The 23321-nt window shown below is 48.8% G+C and overlaps 2 protein-coding genes across 2 annotated transcripts; one reads left to right on the top strand and one right to left on the bottom strand.

Annotated features, from left to right (window-relative positions):
* Positions 1-259: 259 nt before the first annotated feature.
* LRR1 (leucine rich repeat protein 1) lies at positions 260-13967 on the bottom strand. Its single transcript, XM_075926144.1, has 4 exons — positions 13597-13967; positions 10098-10196; positions 3548-4275; positions 260-1341 (listed from the first exon to the last, which is right to left on the bottom strand). The coding sequence occupies exons 1-4, from the start codon at positions 13771-13773 to the stop codon at positions 1089-1091; spliced, it is 1257 nt and encodes a 418-aa protein (XP_075782259.1). The 5' UTR covers positions 13774-13967; the 3' UTR covers positions 260-1088.
* A 6306-nt stretch (positions 13968-20273) lies between these two features.
* On the top strand, positions 20274-21618 carry RPS29 (ribosomal protein S29). Its single transcript, XM_075926143.1, has 3 exons — positions 20274-20434; positions 20661-20760; positions 21473-21618. Exons 1-3 carry the CDS (start codon positions 20373-20375, stop codon positions 21479-21481), a joined length of 171 nt encoding a protein of 56 aa, XP_075782258.1. The 5' UTR covers positions 20274-20372; the 3' UTR covers positions 21482-21618.
* Positions 21619-23321: the final 1703 nt, after the last annotated feature.

The following is a 23321-nucleotide window of genomic DNA, read 5'->3' as shown; positions in this document are numbered from 1 at the left end:
CAATTGTGTTACATTTCCTCTCCAAAGTTGTAACATGTTCTGTCAGGTCCAAACTTCTTCAGCACAGGCACTCAGAAGAGCTTCAAGAGCAATCTTTAATGACATAATCGAACCACTGACAAGATAGTGTGTGGAGGTTCTGCAAACATTTCCATATCTTGGTCAAAATAAGCCTGGGGTTAGTGACTGGAAAGTATTAAGTGATCAGAACAGACAAGTGCAATTGCAACCCAAAGCAAGGTTTGTATAAATTCAAGTGTGCAAGAAGAATTTCAGCATTTAATAATTGAAGTAATCATGTAATGAACATCCCAAGAACCTTAAATATTTACATGATGCTTAGAAATAGTTAATTTAGGTTGTGAATGTGAAACTGACATTTCTCTTATATGACAGTTATAAAAACACACAAATATTTGTTCTGATAAAAAAAGGCTAATACTGTATCCTGATTGAGGTGAGCACCCTACATGTGGCATTGTTTATGGAACCAAAAATACCTGAAGAGCGTTTAAGAACTAGTCTTACAATGTAATCTCTTGGACAGTAGAATACTTTCCTGCTCCATGATAAACAAGCTAGTGAATTAGTCAGAGTTCCTGCTCTCCAGCAGGAAAGGCACTGCACTGTGAACTAGGAAAAAAGGCTAGTCCTCCCTAGTTGATTGAGTTCAGAGCATCAAGCAAGGGAAGGTGTACATGATTAGCAATAGAAACAAGCAGAAATTCACCCGACTCCCTCCTTCTGGCAAGGAGAGGTAACCTAATCCATAAAAAAGCATAAAGAGAAAAAACAGTGATGGTTCGGACAAAGTTACAGCAATATAAGCAAGCTAAAATACATTCTTATTAAGAAGATTCAAGTTGAAATCTCTGCACTGAAGTGAAAGATACTTTAGCATAGACAGATCACATCAGGTTTACAGTGAGAAGGCTTTGTAAGTCTGACATTAACTATTTGTAGTGCACACTCAATGGTTCGTTTCCATTTCATAATAGCAGTCAAGGACAGCTAAGCAATATTTGATTTCCAAGTCCTCCATCACTGGATGAAACTTCCCACAACAGTGCCTTCACTGTCCCTTAAGGTCACCTATTACTCTGCAGATATCTATCTAGAAACTGGGAATAACAAGTGAGAGAGCAAAAGTAACAGACAATGGGAGCCTCTGTACCTCCCATGTTATCGACAAGGACCACAGTATGAGCTACATGATGGAGATTCATCGTCACTGTTGTCTGAATGAAGCAGCTTAGACAGGCACTTCCACACTGACATGTTTTAGCTACATCCAGATCTTCACAGAGATGAGAAGGAAGCAGATGACGACCATAAGGGATTCTGTTGAAAGAGACGAGTATGTGTAAACACACTAAAACATTAACCAATACCAGTCAAATTTAGTGACCTGACAAATGCACCGCTAACAATAGGGATGTTAAATAGTGAGTAACTGACTAATCGAATAGTTGATGCAAAATGCATCAACTATTCGATTAGTTGATAGAGCGTCTCCACTTCTGAAGTGTAGCAACAGCCCTAGGGCTGTTGCTGCAGAGCCTGGGGTCAGCTGGGGACTCCCCCGTTGACTCCGGGCTCCGTGCGGCACTGCCGCTTTGAAACGTCATGGGGAGCCCGGCATCAGGCTCCTTGTGGCATTTCAGAAGTGGCAGCGCAGTGTGGAGCCTGGGATCAGCTGGGGACTCCCCTGCTGACCTGGGCTCTGTGAGCTGCTGCCGCTTTGAAATGCTGCCGGGAGACCAGGATAAGCTGGGGACTCCTCTGCTGACCCTAGGCTCCGTGAGGTGCTGCCACTTTGAAACAAAATCAGGCTCCTTGCGGCATTTCAAAGTGGCAGTGTCGCACAGAGCCCACAGTCAGCAGGGGAGTCCCCAGCTGATCCTGGGGTCCACGTGGCGCTGCCACTTTGAAGTACCCCCTCCACTTCCCCCCACTCTTGCTGCCTCTTTTTGATAGAGGCAGCAAGGGGCGGGGGGAAGCGACTAGTTGAAAGGCTATCTGATAAGCATTTGTTTATCGGATAGTTGACTAGTTGGCTAGTCCTTCACATCCCTCGCTAACAATTGTGCTATGAGACTCCCCTTTGGTAGATGACACAAACATCATTCAAATCTGAAAGACCTGTTCATCTGCAATGATGAATCAGCATCCCAGCCACGATGCAAGTATGTGAAGTGCAGCCAAGTTCCAGGCTGCTGGAATCAGGAACCTGACACAGACACAATGAAAAAGGGCCAGAGGGTCATGCTATGCTAGTACAGATGCAGACACCAGTCAGCAAGGTCTCCGTATGATCCCTTCCTCTAGGTGTTGTGAATGAACAGATTACAGTATCTCCAAGCTTGTCACAGAGAAAGGACAGTGAGGCCAACTGTTACTCTTATCAGCACAGGAGTAAGTGGGAGACATTATAAAATAGCTAATGGATACTAACTGCTTTGAAATAAAACAGCAGTATGTCCTCAACCTCCTACCTTGGGCTCCTTGTTGACTTACCTGCCTTCTCCTTCGTGGCATTCAAGAATCACTTCAGATCAAGAATCAGAACCTAGGACTGTCCTTTCTGCAGTTAGTTTTCAACAACCATAAGAGACTCTGCCCCCCCCCCCCATTAGTTTGTTGTTTGAGCCACACCCTAAGCCTCAAGGCTAGTTAGCAATCCTGATGCTGCAGTGGCTCAAGAAAGCCACTGGTAAGGTAGAGAGAGATCTCAATAGGAATGACGTAGCTACAGCTCAATACTTCCCTTCTAAGCAGTCAGCTCATTTATCCCAAATCTTTCCAAAGCTGCTCAGATCTTCTCTAAGGCCCTCTGCACACCAAGAGCAGAACAACATACATACACTATTGCAGTTGGCTGTTTCAGTGTGTAGGAGTTTCTTTTCCTTTTCAAAAAAACAAGTGTAGTAGCAGGAAATAGCTACCCACTAACGAACAAATATTTTGCATGGTTTCCAACACAGGTGTGTGAACACGATCTGAGCGGCAATTATGCCTGAAAGCAACCTCAAGCCACAGTGGATATACCCACATGACAAATAGGAATCCTGCACAAGTAGTTTCAGAAGAGACCAACATTCATGGAAACTGGTACGTTCTCATAGCGTGTGAAAGAGCAGAGGTTCATTACTGGAACTATACCCAGGGCTCGACAAATAATGTAATCTTGCCTGTGGCGAGTAGATTACAACCTGGAAGAGCCGGTGCAGAGTGCAGAACCGTGCAGCTGGCAAGCGGGGCTTGCCACTGCTTGGCGAACCCTGACTATACCTGTTCTGTGGATAACTAATTTCAATCTACAGGTTTCACTGACCTCCCTTTCAAAGCTTCAAATTACAGTTAAAACAAATCTCAGAGATTCTCACAAATATTACAAAGAGCCTTCAAGAAATGGACTTACATTGAATTTAAAGGATTTTTCTGTTACCCTGTAATTTACTGCAACTGCATATGTTAGAAGGTTAAATACTTGCCAACTTGTTTCTCGTTCTTTTTCAAAGCTATAGTCCGATCAGTCGGTTCTTACCTGTAGTTTACTGTTGCTCTTGCAGCAGATTCTAATAAAGTTAACGGTATTTTTAGCTGTATGCTGGGAACAAGAGGATGAGGCTGTTCAAAAGGGTTTCCAAAGAGATCTAACTTCTCAAGAGAGAGATTTCTGAAGTCATTGGGCAAAAAAGGAAGCTTATTACGGGCTGCTGACAGGAAGCGTAGTTGACTTAGCTGGCCTATCTTGAATGGCAACCTAATCAACTCATTATCATCCAGCTTTAAGTGAATGAGTTCTTGCAGTTGACAAAATTGAACTGGAAGTGCTTTGATTTTATTTTGGCTGAGGTCCAAAAACTGTAGAGACTTCTGAAGCGTAGAGTTGCACAGAGCGACACAGAAGGACTCTAAGTGATTGTTGTGCAGATTCAGCTCCTGAAGGCTAACAAGGTCGCCGATAGTTTCTGGCAGTTTTTTTATATGATTGTGGCTTAAGTCCAGTTTTCGGAGTTTTTTCAGACACAGCATTCGCATGTCGACTCGAGCGAGTTTGCAGTATGAGGCTTGCAGATGTTCAAGGGAGTAAGGGAAATTTTTGGTTAGCGGATAGTCTCTTTTTGATGTAATGATCATCTTAGATTTCGGTTTCTCAACTTCCGACGTCTTTGCTGGTACCAAGACTGAAAGAGGCAGCGCTTCAACATCGGTGCCTCGGTCAGCCAGCCTCACTGCTGCAAGGAAGCTCTTTAAATTGCTGGCATTTGCCTACAAAAGCAAAAAACAGAATAACTCTGAACATTTCCCTCTCACACCTCCTCTACTTGTGCTAGTGCTTTCTGAACTCTTTTGTACAGGAGAGTGTGTCAAGTGACCTGAGTCAGCAGGGTAATGAAAATGGATAGGAGGAAAATGGATAGGGGGAAAGAGACCTAGGTCAGGCTAGTTTAGAATTCTCTAGTAATTGTATTTAAGTACAAGCAATAAATAATTTAGTTAGGGAAGTTACAACCTCTCCTAATCAGACAGAGCAAACAAAAGGCAGTACATAGCTCACAAAAAGAACAAAGTGCAAGAGTCTGAAGCAGAGAAGCAAGCCTGGAATAAGGATTGGACAAGAAGGGCTGCACGGCATAGCTGGAACCAGTTAACATGACTATTTCTACAGACTACACCCATGGGAGGAAGGGGAGACAAAGCTTTAAGGCTACAGTGTTACTGATGCCCCAAGGCAGAAAAAAAAAAAAAAAAACTGAGTGTGGGTGGCAGAGTCTGAGGCACAGTGGAAATGCTGGACTAACTGGTTTAGCACCTGTAGGGCAACTTCAGGTGTTCTGATGCAGAGAGGTTAACTGGTTGCCCACAGGCACAAAGGAAGCTTCTGGTAAAGCCAGGAAGACTCCTTACTTTTCTGAGAAAAACACCAACCTTGTCGTAGGCTGGGTGCAACAAGTGATAGCATCACTGAAATAGAACATGAAGGCTACGTCTACACTGGCGGCTTCTTGCGCAAGAACTCTTTTAAAGAAGAGTTCTTATGCAAAAAAATCTTCCACAAGAGCGCATCCACACTGGCATGTGCTTTTGCGTAAGAGCATCCATGGCAGCGTGGGCGCTCTCTTGCGCAAGAAAGCTCTGATGGCCATTTTAATCATAGGGGCTTCTTGCGCAAGAAATTCATGTTGCCTGTCTACACTGCCCTCTTGTGGAAGAGCTCTTGCGCAAGAGGGCTTATTCCTCGTGGGGAGAGGAATAACTCTTCTGGAAGAAGCCCTCTTTTATAATGCTATACTGTAAATTTACTTGCACAAGAACGCTTGTGCAGTGTAGACAGCAGGCAAGTTTTTGCCAAAGAACGGCTGTTCTTGCACATGAAGCTGCCAGTGTAGACATAGCCGAACAGTGTTGAGGACTACCAGATTACTTTTATGTTAAATATTTACTCAACATTCCTTTAATAGATTTAAAGGAGGCCTGAAGTGGTACAGTTGAGGTTAAGTAGCATAGCATCACTCAAAAAAGCGGAGGCATTTGAGAAGTTCCCAATACATATCTAATACAAACTATGGCTCATAGAAAAGATTTCCTGGTACCGGCATGCAGTAAATGACCAGAATAACCTGTTTTGCGCTTCAAAAACAAACAAAAAGGAAGCAGATGATGAGGTGGTCTCACAGACAACACATACTTCTCTCTCAAAGCAGGAAAGGAAGAAAAGTCTTGTGCTTCAGGACTGTGTGGAGACTTGGGAGATCTGTACTACCCAGACAATTTGCAACCTTAAGTAACTAACTCAGGCAACACCTATATCTTCCGTGCTGGAGATTATCTTTTGGTGTTTGATTTAGAGGGTCTAGTTAAGACCCGCTAAATTGAATGCTGAAGGTAGTTCTATCCAGTACCAGTACCTCTGGCATTTGCAAGAAGTATGGGAAGTCGATGGGAGCATTTGCTCCCATCGGTGTCCTCTGGGAAGACCATGCCAAGCTCGGGTTAAGGTAAGCAAACTTCAGCTACGTATTTTATGTAGCTAGAGCTGTGTACCTTAACCCGACCTTCCAGGCCTAGTATAGACCTGGCTTCACTCTATATGCTTCAATTCTTCATCTGTAAAATGGAGGATCATAATAATTCCTCTCTTCCACTCACTGTCTGTTTAATTTGTAAGTTCTACACAGCAGGGTACCAGGCTTGCCAATGGAGGCGAAGGCAGGCACAAAGGGAGCAACTGCCCTGGGGCCCAGCGATGCAAAAGAGCCTGGGGCTCTCAGACAATGCTGCTGCCACAGCAACCAGAACTCCAGGCCCTTTAAGTTGCTGCTCCGGGCACTACTGAGGGCCTTGTTGCAGTAAGGGCAGTGCTGAGGGCTGGCTGACCCCAGTCCCGCCATGTCTGCCTGAGGCCCTGCCCCCTGCAGAAGCACAGACCAGGTCCACCTCCCCACCTTGCCCAGGGGCCTGGTAGGTTGTCTGCTCCACTATGGGGGACTGTCTCTTACAATGTGTGTAAAGTGCACAACACAATGGGGCCCTGATCCTGGGGGCCTCTAGGTACTATTATTTGTAAAAGAACACATGTGGAGCTGCTGGGCAGGATCTGCCTTTCACCCTCAGGGTGAGAAGACCCGTGCATCAGAACACCTGATATGGGCGACATGACGCTAAGGGGTTACTCACAGACTACCACCCCTTAAGCAAGTGCTGCATTTGGAGCAAATGTTTACACACCTCAAGATCATGCCACAAGGTCGGCCCAAAAGGGCACCTCATCTTAGCTAAAAGACCATAGTACAAATAAGCCATATTTGATTAAGATAGGTTTATTTGGCCCATAATGCTTATTGCACTGCTAACAGTTTGACTGCCTACAAATATCTAATGCCAATTAACTTCCCCATTCAGTGGCAAAGGGGGCAAATCAAACCTGAATGCAAGAATAAAAAATTGTCCTCTTGATCTTTGGGGATTTGTTTTGACTATACACAGAACTTACAGAAAAAATTTCCTTTGCTCTAGCAGTAGGTATCAGGTAAGTAGACAGGCAGCAATCATATTGCTGGTACATTAACAGAGAGCTCTAATTTTGCAACACAAGCTGAATAATCATTTGAACAGTACACTATTGGTATATTATTACAATTACTGAAATATTGCAAGGGAAATCCGTGTAGTAATTTATTTTGGAAAAAGGACAACACAATATGGGAGGGGTAAAAGGACTGGCTATATGAAAAATGAGACAATAAGAATGCTTCTTTCTCAAATAAAAGAAAATGCTAGACAAAAGTGGAAACTGAGTGGCAGAGACAGAACAATGGGGATATGGAAAAACAAAGCAAAGAAAGTTAGCCTATCAAAGCAAAGACAGCAGGGATCAGCTTTTTCCACAAAAATAAGGGGATAACCAAAGATGCCTCTCCATTTTTATATATACTTACTAAGTGGAATCCCTCTCTTCCCCTCCCCGCCCACATATGCTGGTTACTCGTTACATTCCTTAAAACAACTCAACTGTATTGATGAATCATCTCATGGATCACATCTCCAAAGGGTATTCCGTAGTGCCTAGTTAAGTTTGTGGACCTACAAAATAACTTAGGCCCAAACTGCTAAGATCTAACTCTAATAACTTAACTTTTCCCTTAAAATATTAGATGAAATTACTTGGGTATTTGCCTGTGACTTCTCAATCACTCCGAATAAAGAGAGGCCTTATGTAACTGCAGATAGAGAAGCCAATGATGTCCTGTCAAAGTTCCCTGGCTTAAGCATTTATACTCTATGGCTGTGTCTAGACTGTCCAGTTTTTCTGGAAAATCAGCCGCTTTTCCGGAAAAACTTGCCAGCTGTCTACACTGGCTGTTTGAATTTCCACAAAAGCACTGACGATCTCATGTAAGATTGTCAGTGTTCTTGCGGAAATACTATGTTGCTCCCGTTCGGGCAAAAGTCCTTTTGCGCAAAAAGGCCAGTGTAGACAGCTCAGATTTGTTTTCCGCAAAAAAGCCCCGATCGCAAAAGTGGCGATCGGGGCTATTTTGCGGAAAAGCCCGTCTAGATTGGCACAGACGCTTTTCCACAAAAAGTGCTTTTGCGGAAAAGCGTCCGTGCCAATCTAGATGCTCTTTTCCGAAAATGCTTTTAACAGAAAACGTTTCCGTTAAAAGCATTTCTGGAAAATCATGCCGGTCTAGACGTAGCCTAAGTGACACAGAATACTACAACTGTAAGGGACCTTGAGAGGTCATCAAGTCCAGTTACATGCTCTCATGGCAGGACCGAGCATCATCTAAGTCATCCTGATAGATATTTATCTAACCTGCTTGTGGGAGGAGGTGGGGGGAGAGAGAAGAGTGGGGCAGGAGAGGAGGCAGGTGGCTCCACAGGAGCCAGTTTAAAAAAAGTCAGCTCCTCACCGGCTCCCACCCCAGCTGTCTCTGATACAGAGGCAGCAAGGCGCAGTTGGGAGGGGGGGTGGAAGGGAAAAAGAGAGAGAAGGTGCATGTAGTCGATAAGATTAACCAAGATTAAGGTTATCAGTTAATCATGTAAATGAATACATGCTGACATTCCCAATGCATCCCAGAATGTTTGCTCTTTTTGCAACAGCATCACAGTGTTGAATCATATTTAGCTTGTGGTGCACAATGACCCCTAGATCCCTTTCAGCAGTACTCCTTCCTAGACAGTCACTTCCCATTTTGTATGTGTGGAAATAATTACTCCCCTTAGAGAAGACCACTTTGCATTTATCCTTATTGAACTTTATCCTATTTACCTCAGACCATTTCTCCAGTTTGCCCAGATCATTTTGAATTACAACTCAGTCTTCTAAATCACTTGAAACCCCTCTCAGTTTGGTATCACCTGAAAACTTTAAAAGCATACTCTATGCTATTATCCCAAAACGGATCTCTGTGGAACCCCACTTGTTGTGCCCTTCCAGCATGACCACAAGTCACCGATGACTACTCTCTGAGAATGGTATCCAACCAGTTATGCACCCACCTGATAGAAGCCCCGTGTAGGTTGTATTTCCCTAGTTTATAGATAAGATGGTCACGTGAGGTTGTATCAATTGCTTTACTGAAGTATAGCTATACTATGTCTACCACTTCCCCTTTATCCACAAGGATTGATATACTATGAAGGAAAGCTATCACCAGGGCTTGACAAGTGGTGGTGAGCCCCTCTCACCAGCCGCGCAGTTTGGCACGCTGCACATGCGCAGACTGGACTGCACATGCGCTGATTGTACTGCGGTGCCGTGATGAGCTAAAATCTACTCGCCACGGGTGAGTAGATTGCCCTAATTGTCAAGCCCTGCCTTTCACCTTATTATCTTCTAGATGTTTGCAGATTGATTCCTTAATTATTTGCTCCATTATCTTTCCTAGCACAAAAGTTAAGATGAATGGCCTGTAGTTTCCTGGGGTGTCCTTATTTCCCTTTGTATAGATGGGCACTATATCTACCTTTTTCCAGGCTCCTGGAATCTCTCCCATCTTCCATGACTTTTCAAGGATGATAGCGAATGTCGCAGATACCTACTTTACCAGCTCCTTGAGCATTCTAGGATGCAGTTCATCAGGTTCTGGTGACTTGAAGACATCTAACTTTCCTAAGTAATTCATGTGCCAGTGCCCTGGCATCAGTATAATGGTTTTATTTCTATACTGTAGACTTCAAATATCTGGATTAGAAAGTATTCCTGGGTGATCTGCATGGTTTGGAGAACAAGCATTTGAAGCCATGCACACAAACATTCACAGGCACATAGATAATGGAACACTTAGCTGTGGAAATCTTGCTAAGGCTAGTCTAGTGCCAGTGCCATGAATTTACACACAGGGGTTCCAGTTCTCACACTGTGCCTCACTAAGGACTGGGAATGAATCAAAAGCGGAATACATGTCAGGTAAACAAACACCTCAAGGAGATTTTGTGTGTCAACTTTTCCAGTGCTTGACAGGTATTTACTAGTTACACGAAGAGCAACATTCAACAGCACAGAAGAAGGGGGGAGGCTCCCAGTGACCACCCACATAAAAGAAAACCAGACAGAAAGCTAGCCATTATCCATCTTCTACCTTGCTAAGACAGACATCTACTGCAGGTTCCTTCAAGCGAACAGTAGCTTTCCCTTCCTCCACAAATTTGGTGAAGAACTGCTCAATGTTCTCCTTTAACTGTTGGAAAAAAGAAGGAAAAAGAGCATTGAAAGCTTGGGTACAAAGCCTTCCCAAGGAATCATTATTTTGGTTAAACAGTATAGTTTTACTGTTAAATCATGGCTTTCATATATTTTGTAAAAGCATCATTCAATATAAGAACATAAGAATGGCCATACTGGGTTGGACCAAAGATCCATCTAGCCCAGTATTGTGTCTACTGACAGTGGCCAATGCCTGGTGTAGGGATAATATATTAACGTATTGAAAATTATTCCAAGTGGAAGTGACTCCCCATAATTTGTTCCTCACAACTTAAAGTGTTGAGATTTATTATTATTATTATTTAGATTTATTATTATTATTTGTTAAGATTGTTAAATGTTTAGATTTTTATAATTATTGCCCCTCTAGAATATAATTTGTTAGGAATATAATATTAGGACTATGTAGCCAGCAATAGCTCCCCCCCCCCCTCCCCCGTGTCCCAGGGCATGCTCAAGCTTGTGCAAAGGGCTGCTTGAAATTGACATTGCAGAGATACATTGTAACAATGCATTGTCAAGCCACTAACTCTGCTATGGGAGCCAAGCCCTGTAACTGACTAAGGGCATTGTTACATAATTGAGGCCTGTTCTCTTCAAAACAACTGTAACTAACTCAGCACTCAGACAGAGAATGTTTCAAGAAATGCCACCCAGAAACTTGACTTTTTTGTAACTACAACTCTTGAATATGTAAAGTTGTTATTATACGAAATACTGTATGGGAAACATTAATTAGGGAATGTATGTAAGAGAGAGTGCTTGGATGATGAATGAATGGTTCTGAGAGGTGCCAGCCTGAGAATACAGTAACAAAGGGCTGAAGAAGGCGTCAAGTGCCAGTGCAACCAAAAGGTGTCAAGGGGAGAAAACCAAGTACTGGAGGTCCACCCGATGAGATCACTGACGAGCACCTGGCAGCCACCCTGAAGACATCAGGATGATGCAGCAATTTCCATAGACTGGCATAGGAAGAAATTCCTATAAGAACTGGACTAAAAAACTATGGAATCAGAGTCCAAGGTTCTGCTGCCAGCCCACCAGGAGCTTCAGATGCGCATCTGATCAGGACTTCGCTCCCCACTACCATCACTTGTGTACAGAATACCTGGCCAGTATTCTGTCTCAAGCAACTTCCAGGCTGGTAACTATAACAAATACACAGAACCTGAATGAATGGGTGAATGAATGTTTATATGTATAAGGGTTAAGTAGTTAAACAACGTTGTTTGCTTCTATCTTTTATTTTTTTTATTATTATCTTTACAATAAATGTGGCTTTTGCCTTATCCCCCTCATAAGATCCTGCTTGCTTTTATTGGTACAACACTGGTGCTTCAGAGGGAATGAACAGAACAGGCAATCAAATGATCCATCTTGTGTTGCCCATTCCTAGCTTCTGACAAACAAAGAGAGGCTAGAGACACCACTCCTACCCATCCTGGCTAATAGCCATTGGTGGACCCTTAAACCCAAGGGAGAAGAGGTGCTGGCGTACTCAGAAACCACTCTCCACTAGGGATGTTAAAAAACAAGTATTTCACCAATTGTGTAGCCAATAAAATTTGTCAACGACATGATTAGTCAATAAGGGGAGTAGGGATGTAAGCCACTAGTCGACTAGTGACTTGACTAATTGCTTCTCCCCCCTTGCTGCCTCTAACAGAGAGGCAGCAAAGTGTGGGGGAATAGGAGCCGGTGCTGGAGGGGGGATCAGCTTAAGCGGGTTCCTCCCCAACACCATCTTTGCAGGTGTGCAAGGGAGGCAGAGGCTCAGTGAGAGACTGGGAGCGAGCCCTGACAGCGGATTCCCAGCTCTCGCCTGGGCTCCCCCACTGCGCTTGTGCTTTTAAAATGTATCAAGAGCCGCCAGGCTCTGCAGTTGCCCCCTCCCCCCATGTCAACTAACGAATAAAAATTCCATTGACTAGCTGGTTCAACGCCATTTAACAGCCCTCAAGGGAAGGTGACCAGTCCCAGCTGCGCGGGGTCCAGCAGCCCATGTCCCCGGGGAGCTGCAGGGGGGAGCTGGGACACCCCCTGCGGGATGCAGAGCAGCCTCTGCCGGCAGCGAGCCGGGCCAGCGGCAGAACTAGTGCAGAGGGAGAGACCCGGACGGTGCCTCCCTCACACTGGGCTCGAGGCCTTCCCGTGGGGGCCCCGCGTACCTGGCCGGTCCCGGGGCGGGTCGCCCCTCGTACCCTGCCGGGAGGGAGCAACGACGGGGTCTCGCCTCGCACCTGGCCCCAGAGGGGAGCTCCCTGAAGGGGAGGGGCCCGGCTGAGGGGGCGGAGTCTCGCCTCGCATCTGGCCCAGCCACGGGGAGGGCTCCCTGAAGGGGAGGGGCCCGACCCCTCACACCTGGCACCTGGGAGGGGGGGGGAGCTCCCCGAAGGGAGGGGCCCGGCTGAGGGGGGGCGGGGTCTCCCCTCACACCTGGCCCCGGGGGGAGCTCCCCGCAGGGAGGGGCCCGGCTGAGGGGAGGGGGCGGGGTCTCCCCTCACACCTGGCCCCGGGGGGAGCTCCCCGCAGGGAGGGGCCCGGCTGGGGGGGGCGGGGTCTCCCCTCACACCTAGCCCCGGGGGGAGCTCCCCGCAGGGAGGGGCCCGGCTGAGGGGGGGCGGGGTCTCCCCTCACACCTGGCCCGGGGGGGGGAGCTCCCCGCAGGGAGGGGCCCGGCTGAGGGGGGGCGGGGTCTCCCCTCACACCTGGCCCCGGGGGGAGCTCCCCGCAGGGAGGGGCCCGGCTGAGGGGGGGCGGGGTCTCCCCTCACACCTGGCCCCGGGGGGAGCTCCCCGCAGGGAGGGGCCCGGCTGAGGGGGGGCGGGGTCTCCCCTCACACCTGGCCCCGGGGGGAGCTCCCCGCAGGGAGGGGCACGGCTGAGGGGGGGCGGGGTCTCCCCTCTCACCTGGCCCCGGGGGGAGCTCCCCGCAGGGAGGGGCCCGGCTGAGGGGGGGGCGGGGTCTCCCCTCACACCTGGCCCGGGGGGAGCTCCCCGCAGGGAGGGGCCCGGCTGAGGGGGGGCGGGGTCTCCCCTCACACCTGGCCCCGGGGGGAGCTCCCCGCAGGGAGGGGCCCGGCTGAGGGGGGGCGGGGTCTCCCCTCACACCTGGCCCAGGGGGGGAGCTCCCCGCAGGGAGGGGCCCGGCTGAGGGGGGGGCGGGGTCTCCCCTCTCACCTGGCCCCGGGGGGAGCTCCCCGCAGGGAGGGGCCCGGCTGAGGGGGGGCGGGGTCTCCCCTCTCACCTGGCCCCGGGGGGGGAGCTCCCCGCAGGGAGGGGCCCGGCTGAGGGGGGGCGGGGTCTCCCCTCTCACCTGGCCCCGGGGGGAGCTCCCCGCAGGGAGGGGCCCGGCTGAGGGGGGCGGGGCCTCACCTTGTACCTGGCGCCGGCCCGGTCCCGCGCGGTGCAGACCATGAGGTAGACGGCGTGGCCCCCGCGGCCCGGCTGCCGGCCCAGGGAGAGCAGCGCGCGGGCGCCCTTGGCCCGGCCCCGCAGGCCGCAGGTGGGCAGCAGGCGGCTCCGCACCTCCACCTCGCACTGCAGCCTCATGGCGCCGGCTCGGCCCGGCCCGCGCGCGCCCAACCGCTCGCCCCTCCCGCGCGCGCGCCAAACCGCCCGGGGTCCTGCCGCGCTCGCGGCGCCGCCGCCTGGCCGAGGCGCCCGCGCGCCGCCTGACGCCGCTGAGGCTGTGTCTGCGCGGCGCGTCCACCGCGGGGGCCCTGGCCTCGGTCTCCTCCCCAGCCAGGGACCCGCCGGGGCGCAGCGGAGGCCGCCCGGCGCCGCGGGTTTTACAGGCAGGTGTGCGGACAGCCGGCCCGCGTGAGGCCCCGCCTCCTGAGCCGGGAGGGCGCTGCGCCTTGGGCCCGCGCTCTGGCTCCCCCTTGTGGCAGAGTCCGCGCGCTGCCCGGCTGGGCCGGCGCCGGGGTCCCGGGCGCTCACGTGCACCGCCCCTGCGGGGAAGGGGCGTAGGGTGCAGCCTCAGCCCTGTCCACACCCCGCTGGCTGGGAGCTGCAAGCGCTGGGCGCTGCCCCGTATGGGGAGAGTCACAGAGGCGAGCGGCTGAGCACGCAGCTACCTCTCCTGTGCTTTGCAGAGCTCCCTTCTCTCTGCGTGGTGGGGGCATTAATTTACCTAGAGTGCAAGCCCCTGGGGTATGGGACAGCCTAGTGTGGCTTGTCCAGCGCCGTGCACAATGTCAGCACTTGACTACTCTGATCAGTAACCTGGGGCTGTAGGATCCACCTCTCGCTGCCTTTAACCCTTGCTGTATAGACCAGGGCATGCTCCTATAACAAGTTGCCAAGAGCCAGAGTAAATTCTTCCTCCCTCCAGTGTCTTAAATTCAACACTGGGGCTACATCTAGACTGGCATGATTTTCCGCAAATGTTTTTAATGGAAAAGTTTTCCGTTAAAAGCATTTGCAGAAAAGCGCATCTAGATTGGCACGGACGCTTTTCCACAAAAGCACTTTTTGTGGAAAAGCGTCCATGCCAATCTAGACGCACTTTTTCGCAAAAAAGCCCCGATCTCCATTTTCGCGATCGGGGCTTTTTTGCGCAAAACAAATCTGAGCTGTCCACACTGGCCCTTTTGCGCAAAAGCTTTGCGCAAAAGGACTTTTGTCCGATCAGGAGCAGCATAGTATTTCCGCAAGAAGCACTGATTTCAGACAGTAGGAAGCTAGTGTTCTTGTGGAAATTCAAGTGGCCAGTGTAGACAGCTGGCAAGTGTTTCCGCAAAAGCAGCTGCTTTTGCTGAAAAACTTGCCAGTCTAGACACAGCATGGATGTCTTTAGTTTACTGGGCTCAATACAGGTTTAACTGAGTGAAATTTTCTGACCTATGTAATACAGGAGGTCAAAATAGATGATTTAATGATCCATTTTAACTTTAGGATCTATGAAGCAGAAAAGATGCACATTTCTCTAATGTACACAGGGCCTTTTGACAGCTGTGCTGATTATTCATAATGAAAAGGCACTGAATAGAAAATATTTTCTTTATTACATATGATCTCCATCAAAAACTCTTCTTTCTTGCGTGAATCTCATCAATCGGTCCTCTGTATGAGTCCTCTGCAATCTTGTGTCCTCTGTCGCATCATGTGCTAACATGTCTTTGTTTACAAACTCCCATCACTACTTCTTGTATATATCTGTTGTCTTTTTCCTTCAATGTTGGACTCTCTTATCCATGTAGTAGTCAGGATTGTGCTTTGGGCCATGTCTACACTATAGAGTTATTTTGAAATAATTCCCGTTATTTTGGAATGACAAGGTGAGCATCCACACAGCAAGCCCATTGTTTTGAAAATATTTCAAAATAACGGGATTGTTCTTTTGAAATAATAAACCTGGAATTTATGATTAACAACACCTATTTTGAAACAGCTATTTCAAAATAGGGTTAGTGTGGATGCTCAGCTGCTGTTATTTTGAAATAACTACTCCCCAGAATCATTCATAGTAATTACTCCTCAGTGCTTCCTGGGACTCTGAGTTGAGGTAGTGCATCCACATTAAGGGTGCATCTAGACTGCAGGGTTTAACTCAAAATAAGCTATGTCAATTGCATATCTTATTTCAAAATAGCTTATTTTGAAATAGGGAGCATCTACACAGCTCTTATTTAGAAATAGACCTCTCTTCCTCTGACTTCCCTTATTCCTTGTACAATGGGGGTTACAGGAGTTGGGGCAAGAAGTCCTCCAGCTTGACAGTATTTTGACACTGTTTTGAAATAACTGCCTGCTGTGTAGATGCTGACTAAGTTATTTCAGAATAGTGCTAATTATTTCAAAATAATGTTGCAGTGTAGACGTTCCCTAAGGGAACGTGCCTTAGACTAATTTTGAGGCTTCCCTGTAGTGTGGATGCACTACTTTGAAGTAGTTCTTTCTGGAGTTGTTATTTCCAAATAACTTATTTCAAAAAAACCTGGTAGTGTAGACATAGCCTTATAAACCAATCCATGTGAGTCAGCGTGCCCTTGATGTTTTTCCATCTACCAGCAAAAAACAGTGTGACAGCACCTACAAATGATACCTGGATTTTAGCTTACAGCATCATGTTCTTCCAAATAAGCTTTCCTGCTGACGGTATGTTACTGCTGCCTTTAAACTAAGGTTATGTTCATTTCTTCACTTTGCCTCACCAGGGAATGAGTTCTCCCTACCTATTGTCAATAAATTGAAAAAACGCTCAACCTAGTGTCAACAGCTAGCATAGCTTTGCATTTAATGAGGGTGCACTCTAACAAGTCCCAAACTTTTAAACCTACAGTAAAACTCCATTAGTCCGGCATCCAATGCTCCAGCACTCCTGATGGTCCAGCACCATCAGGAACCTGGAAGTGCTCGGGGCAGCTGGACAATTGGAGCTGCTCTGCGCCCGGCTTCCTCGATTCCAGCAGCTGAATTGGGGAAGCTGGGGGCAGAGCAGCTGGGGTGATGCTGGGTTGGTCCCGTAGCGCTGCCCCTCGGAGCTGCGGGACCAACCCGGCAGCACCCCAGCTGCTCTTGGGGATGCCTGGAGCAGAGCAGCCGGAGTGCTGCCAGGTTGGTCCCGCAGCGCCAAGGGGTGGCGCTATGGGACCAACCCGGCAGCACCCCAGCTGCTCTGCCGCAGGTGTCCCCGATTCAGCCGCTGCTGAAACTGACCAGCAGCGGCTGAATCGGGACACCTGGGGCAGAGCCGGACTATCGGAGTGGGGGCTATGAGGGGTCTGGGGTGGCATCCCCCCCACTCCACCCCAGACCGCTCATAGCCCCCACTTCTGATAGTCCGGCATATCTGATAATCCGGCACCCCCTGCGTCCTAAAGGTGCCGGATTATCAGAAGTTTACCGTACATGAGAATTTGAGGCCTAAATATTCAATACTGGGGAAACAGGAAGAAATGCCACAGAATTGTGAATGACAGCTAAAAAACTCCATGGGGAAAACGTGGTGCCACAGAGAAGCTATCAGTGTCTTGTGCTGGAAGCACAAGTTCTGGGTTGCAATATCCTCCGAAGATCCATCCCATGCTCATGTACTTTGAGAATCTAGGGTAACACTACTGAAATAAATGTAAGTATAAACCAGATCAGCCCCAAGATCTTTGTATTTGGGAGTTTACACAGACTAGCCTGATCTTTTCATCAGTACCAACTTGGTGTACTGATTCTAATAACATGAAAATGTTTTGAATGCCGATCCCTTCATCAATATTGATTCAATGCTCATAAAGACAGTGGAAGTCTTTTCACTCAGTAAAAGCCAATGTAGCATAAGTCCTAAATTAACTGAGCAGCTTTCTTCTTTCTACTTTACGTCTTTTTTTAAGGAAATCATTCCTCCTTAAAGTTACTGTGTAATCAAATTTTGTTTGTAAACAAAACATGTTTTAAATAATAATTTAAAGGCAATTATGTGCAATTAGGCACATGGTTAATTTAGAGTCTGATGTCACGCTGATTAAAATCAGTGGAAAGGCTCCCATAGATTTCAGTGCCTTAGTGTGAAGGCGCGTTGGGGTTTTCCCGTCTCCTGCACCCCCGTAATGGCACGGATAGATTCCACCAGCCAGTAGAATAGAGGGAGTTTATTGCTTCTCCAGGATACAGCACAGCACAGATGTCATCTGGTTACAGGAACTGGGGCTAAGAGGCCTCAGTGCCCCCCCTTGAGATGGGGGGTGGCTGGGCCCTACAATCCCAGCCCCCTCCTTAGCTCCTTCTCCCCTGCTTCCCAGACAGAAATTAAAGACCGTCCCTTCCCGACCTGCCCCCCAGCCAGGGGCAGCATTCCACCTTCCCTTGTTTCTCTCCCTGGGGGGTAGCTAGTCGGACAGGTTGAGAGACCCTTGCCTAGTGACTCATCCTCTGCCCTGCTGGGCCGTGCTACAGCCAGCAGCCAGTGAGGGTCACTCACAACCCACTGCCCAGCATAGCAACCAGCAAGGTACCCCCCCACTACGTCACACTTAGCTAAGAAGCCATGATTATGGTTCCTTCCCTCTCAGGTCCTATGCAGTTTTCCAAATATAAAAAGAAAAAAAATGAAAGGAGTTGATGGAATTTGTGGAATCAAAAGATAGTGGCAGTAAGAATCGGATTCTGAGCTCAAGGAACTAACTCCTCCCACTGGATTTACCCTGGTGTAACTGAAAGCAGGGGTAGGGAGCCAGATCTCTTCCAGCCCTGGGATACTATGATTCTAAAGATGAATTTGGCCCCAATTGTGAGTGCCTGGGATCTTGGGCTGGGCTGGGGTGGCAGGGAAGGAGATGAGTGCTGTTTGAAAGTAGCTGAGTTGAAAAGGAAATTAAAACATAAAAAGGGTTCAAGGCAAACTCCCCACAGCTCTGGGGTCTCTAAAAGAAAAGCAAACACACTGGCTGCGTCTAGATTGCACGAAAGCTCATGATACCATCTCTCTGTTTTGTTAGTCTTCAAAGTGCTGCTAGGCTATTTGTTGTTTTTTAAGTTTTTGTAGTTAGGGACTAACTCACTCAGAAGCATTAGTAGCTGAGGTAACAGCAAGCGTATCCCCTGAACTGCTGATGAAAATAGAATTAGGGGTAGCATCCCTTTAATATTCCTGTGTTTCTTGCCTGTCAGTTGATAGGTTATTCATAATGACCAATTTCTATCTCCTCTCGAGCCCATGCTTCCCATAATACATATACAATGTAGATCTGAAACATTGTTATTTTTGTGTTCAGCGCACAGCAATTTCCCTAGTTCTGTGAGCTGTTTGCACAGCTGTCAGGGAGAGAACAGGGATCTCTGTGTAGTAAGTGCGGAAAGAGAATGATACAGCCCCGTTTATCGCATCCCCCGCATCAGGGACAGTCTGAGCCTCACCATCTGCCCCATTGCAAAGAGATGGGGCACCCCCTACTAGCTCGCTCCATTTCATAGAGGGTGAGGGTCACTACAAGAGCTCTAGAGATAGATACTAGCTAGGCTGGGAATTCTCACAGCACAGACATTGATTCCAGCACCGGACTGACCCCTGCCGGCCGCTGAGGCGATTGCAGCGGCTCCGAGCTGCATTTCCAACCTGGGGCCAGTAGGAGGCAGGAGGGACGCAGCTTGTCTCGCCGCCGGCTCAGCCTGAATACACTGTAGTGGGGTGGAGCTTGTGAACAGCTTGTGGAGTTAGCTTGGCCCGGGCTTCTGTGCAGCTGGGGAGCGGGGGACGGGTGTGACCCCTCCAACCCGCTCCCCTGCAGACCTCCCCACCAGTGCAAAGGGCCGTGTAAAAAAAAAAATCCCTAGGAGCCATCTCCCGCAGTAACCATCCTGTGCGCGGGCACCCTGATCTCTTCCCCAGTTCAGGCTCCCAGGGTCCCTGGTTTGTAGGTGCCCCCATTAAAATGCTGCTGGGCCAGGGGCTGCTGCGTGCATCACTCACGTAGGATCTGTGCATAAAAAGAGACCGTGTCTCACTGTCTTGCCCAGGCTACGCTGCAGGGGCTATTCACAGGCGCCATCCCACTACTGATCGGCACGGGAGTTTTGACCTGCTCCGTTTCCGACCTGGGCCGGTTCACCCCTCCTTAGGCAACCTGGTGACCCCAAGCTTCCCAGGGATCACCATATTGATGCCGAACTTAGTGCGGACACCCGATCGGCATAGCCCACTGCAGCCCAGAACTCCTGAGCTCAAGCGATCCGCCGGCCTCAGCCTCCCAAGTAGCTAGGATTACAGGCGTGCGCCACCGCGCCCGGCGATGCAAACACCGCCCGACGTGCTACTAGAGGCTGCGGCTGCGGTGACGTCACGGGAGTGCGGGAGGGGGAGCAAAGTGTTTCTGCGCCTGCGTGGGTCTGCACGGCGGCTGGGGAGCCGAGCGGCTCCACTCGCGCCTGCGCACCACCCGCCGGGGAGGGCGGGGGGAGCAAAGTGTTTTTGCGCCTGCGTGGGTCTGCACTCCACTCGCGCCTGCGCATCACCAGCGGCTCCACTCGCGCCTGCGCATCACCTGCGCCGGGAGCAGCAGCGCGGACCCATTTCAGCGGCGCCTGCGCAGCCGCCCCGCATGCGGCCGAGGGGGGTTTCGCTGTGCATGGCGGGAAGTTCCGGCCGCGCGAGGGGTTGATCAGCGCATGCGCGCGGCGCCCACTCCCTTTCGGCGCCGGGCGAGCAGCGGGGCAGGATGGGTCACCAGCAGCTCTACTGGAGCCACCCCAGGAAGTTCGGCCAGGGCTCGCGCTCGTGGTGCGTGGCGCCGCGCGCCGCTTCCCGCCCAGCGCCGGGCCGCGCGTGAGGGGAGGGGGGGCCGGGCCGCGCGTGAGGGGAGGGGGGGGCCGGGCCGCGCGTGAGGGGAGGGGGGGGCCGGGCCGCGCGTGAGGGGGGCGGGGAAGGCTCGAAGCCGAGCTGAGGGGAGGGGGGTCCGGCCCGCGGGCCAGCTGCGCTGACGCCGTGTCCCGCTCTCGCCCCGCAGCCGCGTGTGCTCGAACCGCCACGGCCTGATCCGCAAGTACGGGCTGAACATGTGCCGGCAGTGCTTCCGCCAGTACGCCAAGGACATCGGCTTCATCAAGGTGCGGCTCGCTCCGGGGGCGGGGGGAGCGCGTGGGGCACAGGCCGGCCGGGCGCTGCCTCTCGCCGAGCCGCGGGGCACCGGCCGCTGCTTGCGCGGGACTCCCCTGCTCGTGCGCGACAGGCGAGCTAATGGCCCTTGGGCAGCCCTGCTAGCCGGCTTCGTGCGCTCTGCCCGCTGGAGTTGCTGACCTGAGCCTGGTGAAACTGAGGGGTGCCTGGAAGCTTGAGAGTTGTCACTTGGAAATCGCCACGTGAATGATCTTTGCAATCTGTGCCTTAGGGGAGGGATAGAGATGCAGCCCCGTTAGTCTGGGGTAGCTGAAACAAGACAGGACTATGCAGCACTTTAAAGACTAACAAGATGGTTTATTAGGTGAGGAGCTTTCGTGGGCCAGACCCACTTCCTCAGATCAAATAGTGGAAGAATTTGTGACTATTTTCTTCCACTATTTGATCTGAGGAAGTGGGTCTGGCCCATGAAAGCTCCTCACCTAATAAGCCATCTTGTTAGTCTTTAAAGTGCTACATAGTCCTGTCTTTTGTGCCTTAAGAGCATATCGCTCATCCCCGTGTCACTAGTATAAGCCTTCTGCTATAAGACTGATTCAGTGCTTGAATACTTAATGACAGGAGGAAATGCATGATGTGGAAGCTTCTAATTTGTCTAGATACTAACTTTACACTTCACAATTCTCCTTTTTCTCATTTCAGTTGGACTAAACTCTTCTGAAGAAGAGATGTCACAAGGAGACTTCTGGACATAATCTTCTGCCTAATCTGGATAACGGGACATACTAAATATATCAAGTTGTTGCCATGCTATTTTGTGTATTAAAATAAAATGGCCTAACAGTCAATTCTGCCTTGACTAATTTCTGTGTACTTGAAGTATAGAACCCTGTAAATGGATGCAACAAATTTAATCTTTCATTGTAAGGACTTAACTTCCCTTTGGCTACACAGAAGCAAGTTTATCTTGTGTGCCAGGCTTCTTTGTTACTCTGCTTTTATATTAAAAGGCGAACTATTATTGAAATATAGAAGCAGTAAACAGACATTGTTTTGCCGGATTGAAGGGGAAAGTCATTGCTAAACTCTTTTTTTTCTGCCTAGCCCATTTTTATTTCAATTAGTTAATCTATAAGGCAGTATTAAGGCTATTTAACTTTAACACTAGTTTAATGCCAGTATGTAGCTTAAACTGCCTCTTGAACTTAAGGGAGTGACTGATCATGTCTTGCAATGTGCTCTTAGCTCTGTTCAGTTGAAGGGGAAAGCAGCCCATGGAAAGCTGTCTCAAGACAGGCAGAAGGACAGAAAAGTAACATAAACTTGCTTGATGAGCTGTTAATACTTATTTAAGGCATTTGATGTAATACTGCACACCACTTTGATTACAAAACTAGAATGATCCAGAACACAAAATGGTGCAGCTCACCTAGGCCTCAAACAGTAACACCTAAATTTGGAATAATTGAGTAGATGCATTTTTAGTGGGGAGTTGCAAGAATTGTTTCTGGGCCCTTTTGCTATTTAACATTGTTTTCTGCAGGTCATTGATTAAAATAACTGAAATTTAGAGACTAAGAATAGAGTGATTTGGATAGTTTAAGCTCTTTGCAAGCAAAGAATGTGTTGATTGGGTAAAAGTTCCAAAATTTATACAATGTAAGACACTTACCCTGGAAGCAGACTACAGGTGTAACAAACGAAAGGGTAAAAGCTGAAGCTAGACAACTTCATACCCAAGTTAAGGTGGTATGGTGAGATGCTGAGTTTATGTTGTTGTCAGGCTATCTTCTCACTATAGGTGTAACATAGAAGTGTCCCTAGGGACAGTTTATGAAGGGTGGTTGTGGATTCTCCATTATTGAGCATTTTTAAATGAACACTGGATGTCTTTCTAACAGATCTGCTTTATGAAATACTCTAGAGAAGTTCTATGGTGTCATACCTCGTGTGTAACACTAGATAATCACAATAGTCCCATCCATCCCTGAAATGGTTGGTTTGATTTTATTTTTGTAAAGAACATTTCTCACACAGGAAATTGAACACTGACTGGAAGAGGGATGGATGCCATGGTGATTAGCAGGGCTTGACGATCTATAATCTACTTGCCTGTGGCGAGTAGATTACATCCCGGAAGAGCCGAGTTCGGGGGATCTGCATGCGCAGAACGCCGGACAGCACGGCTGGCGATCCCTGGTGATTAGTAACCATTCCTGCTGCTTTGCTTGCAGTATATACCACCAACTTTTGCTGGATCTACTAATAGTGCTCTAGTTAGAAATGGGAATGAGTTGCTGGCTATGTACAGGGATAGAATCATTTGAAGATGTAGTTTCCTGCAGGAATTACTGGGTGAAGTTCTGTAGGTTTGCACTATGCAGGAGTTAAGACTAGAAGGGATCTAGTTTGAAGATGACACGGTTGACCGCTTCTGTGTTGTAAGCAGTACTTTTCTGTCTGGAGAGACTGTTTTAAGTATGGCTTTAAAAAAGTCACTAGCTAGGTTTAATCTGCTGTTTGCTGATCCGTGATGGTTTGAAGGACTGCA

Source organism: Pelodiscus sinensis, chromosome 4 (assembly GCF_049634645.1).
Source record: "Pelodiscus sinensis isolate JC-2024 chromosome 4, ASM4963464v1, whole genome shotgun sequence".
Lineage (NCBI taxonomy): Eukaryota > Metazoa > Chordata > Testudines > Trionychidae > Pelodiscus > Pelodiscus sinensis.
The sequence above is the reverse complement of the archived record's forward strand: the minus strand, read 5'-3'. Positions and strand labels throughout refer to the sequence as shown.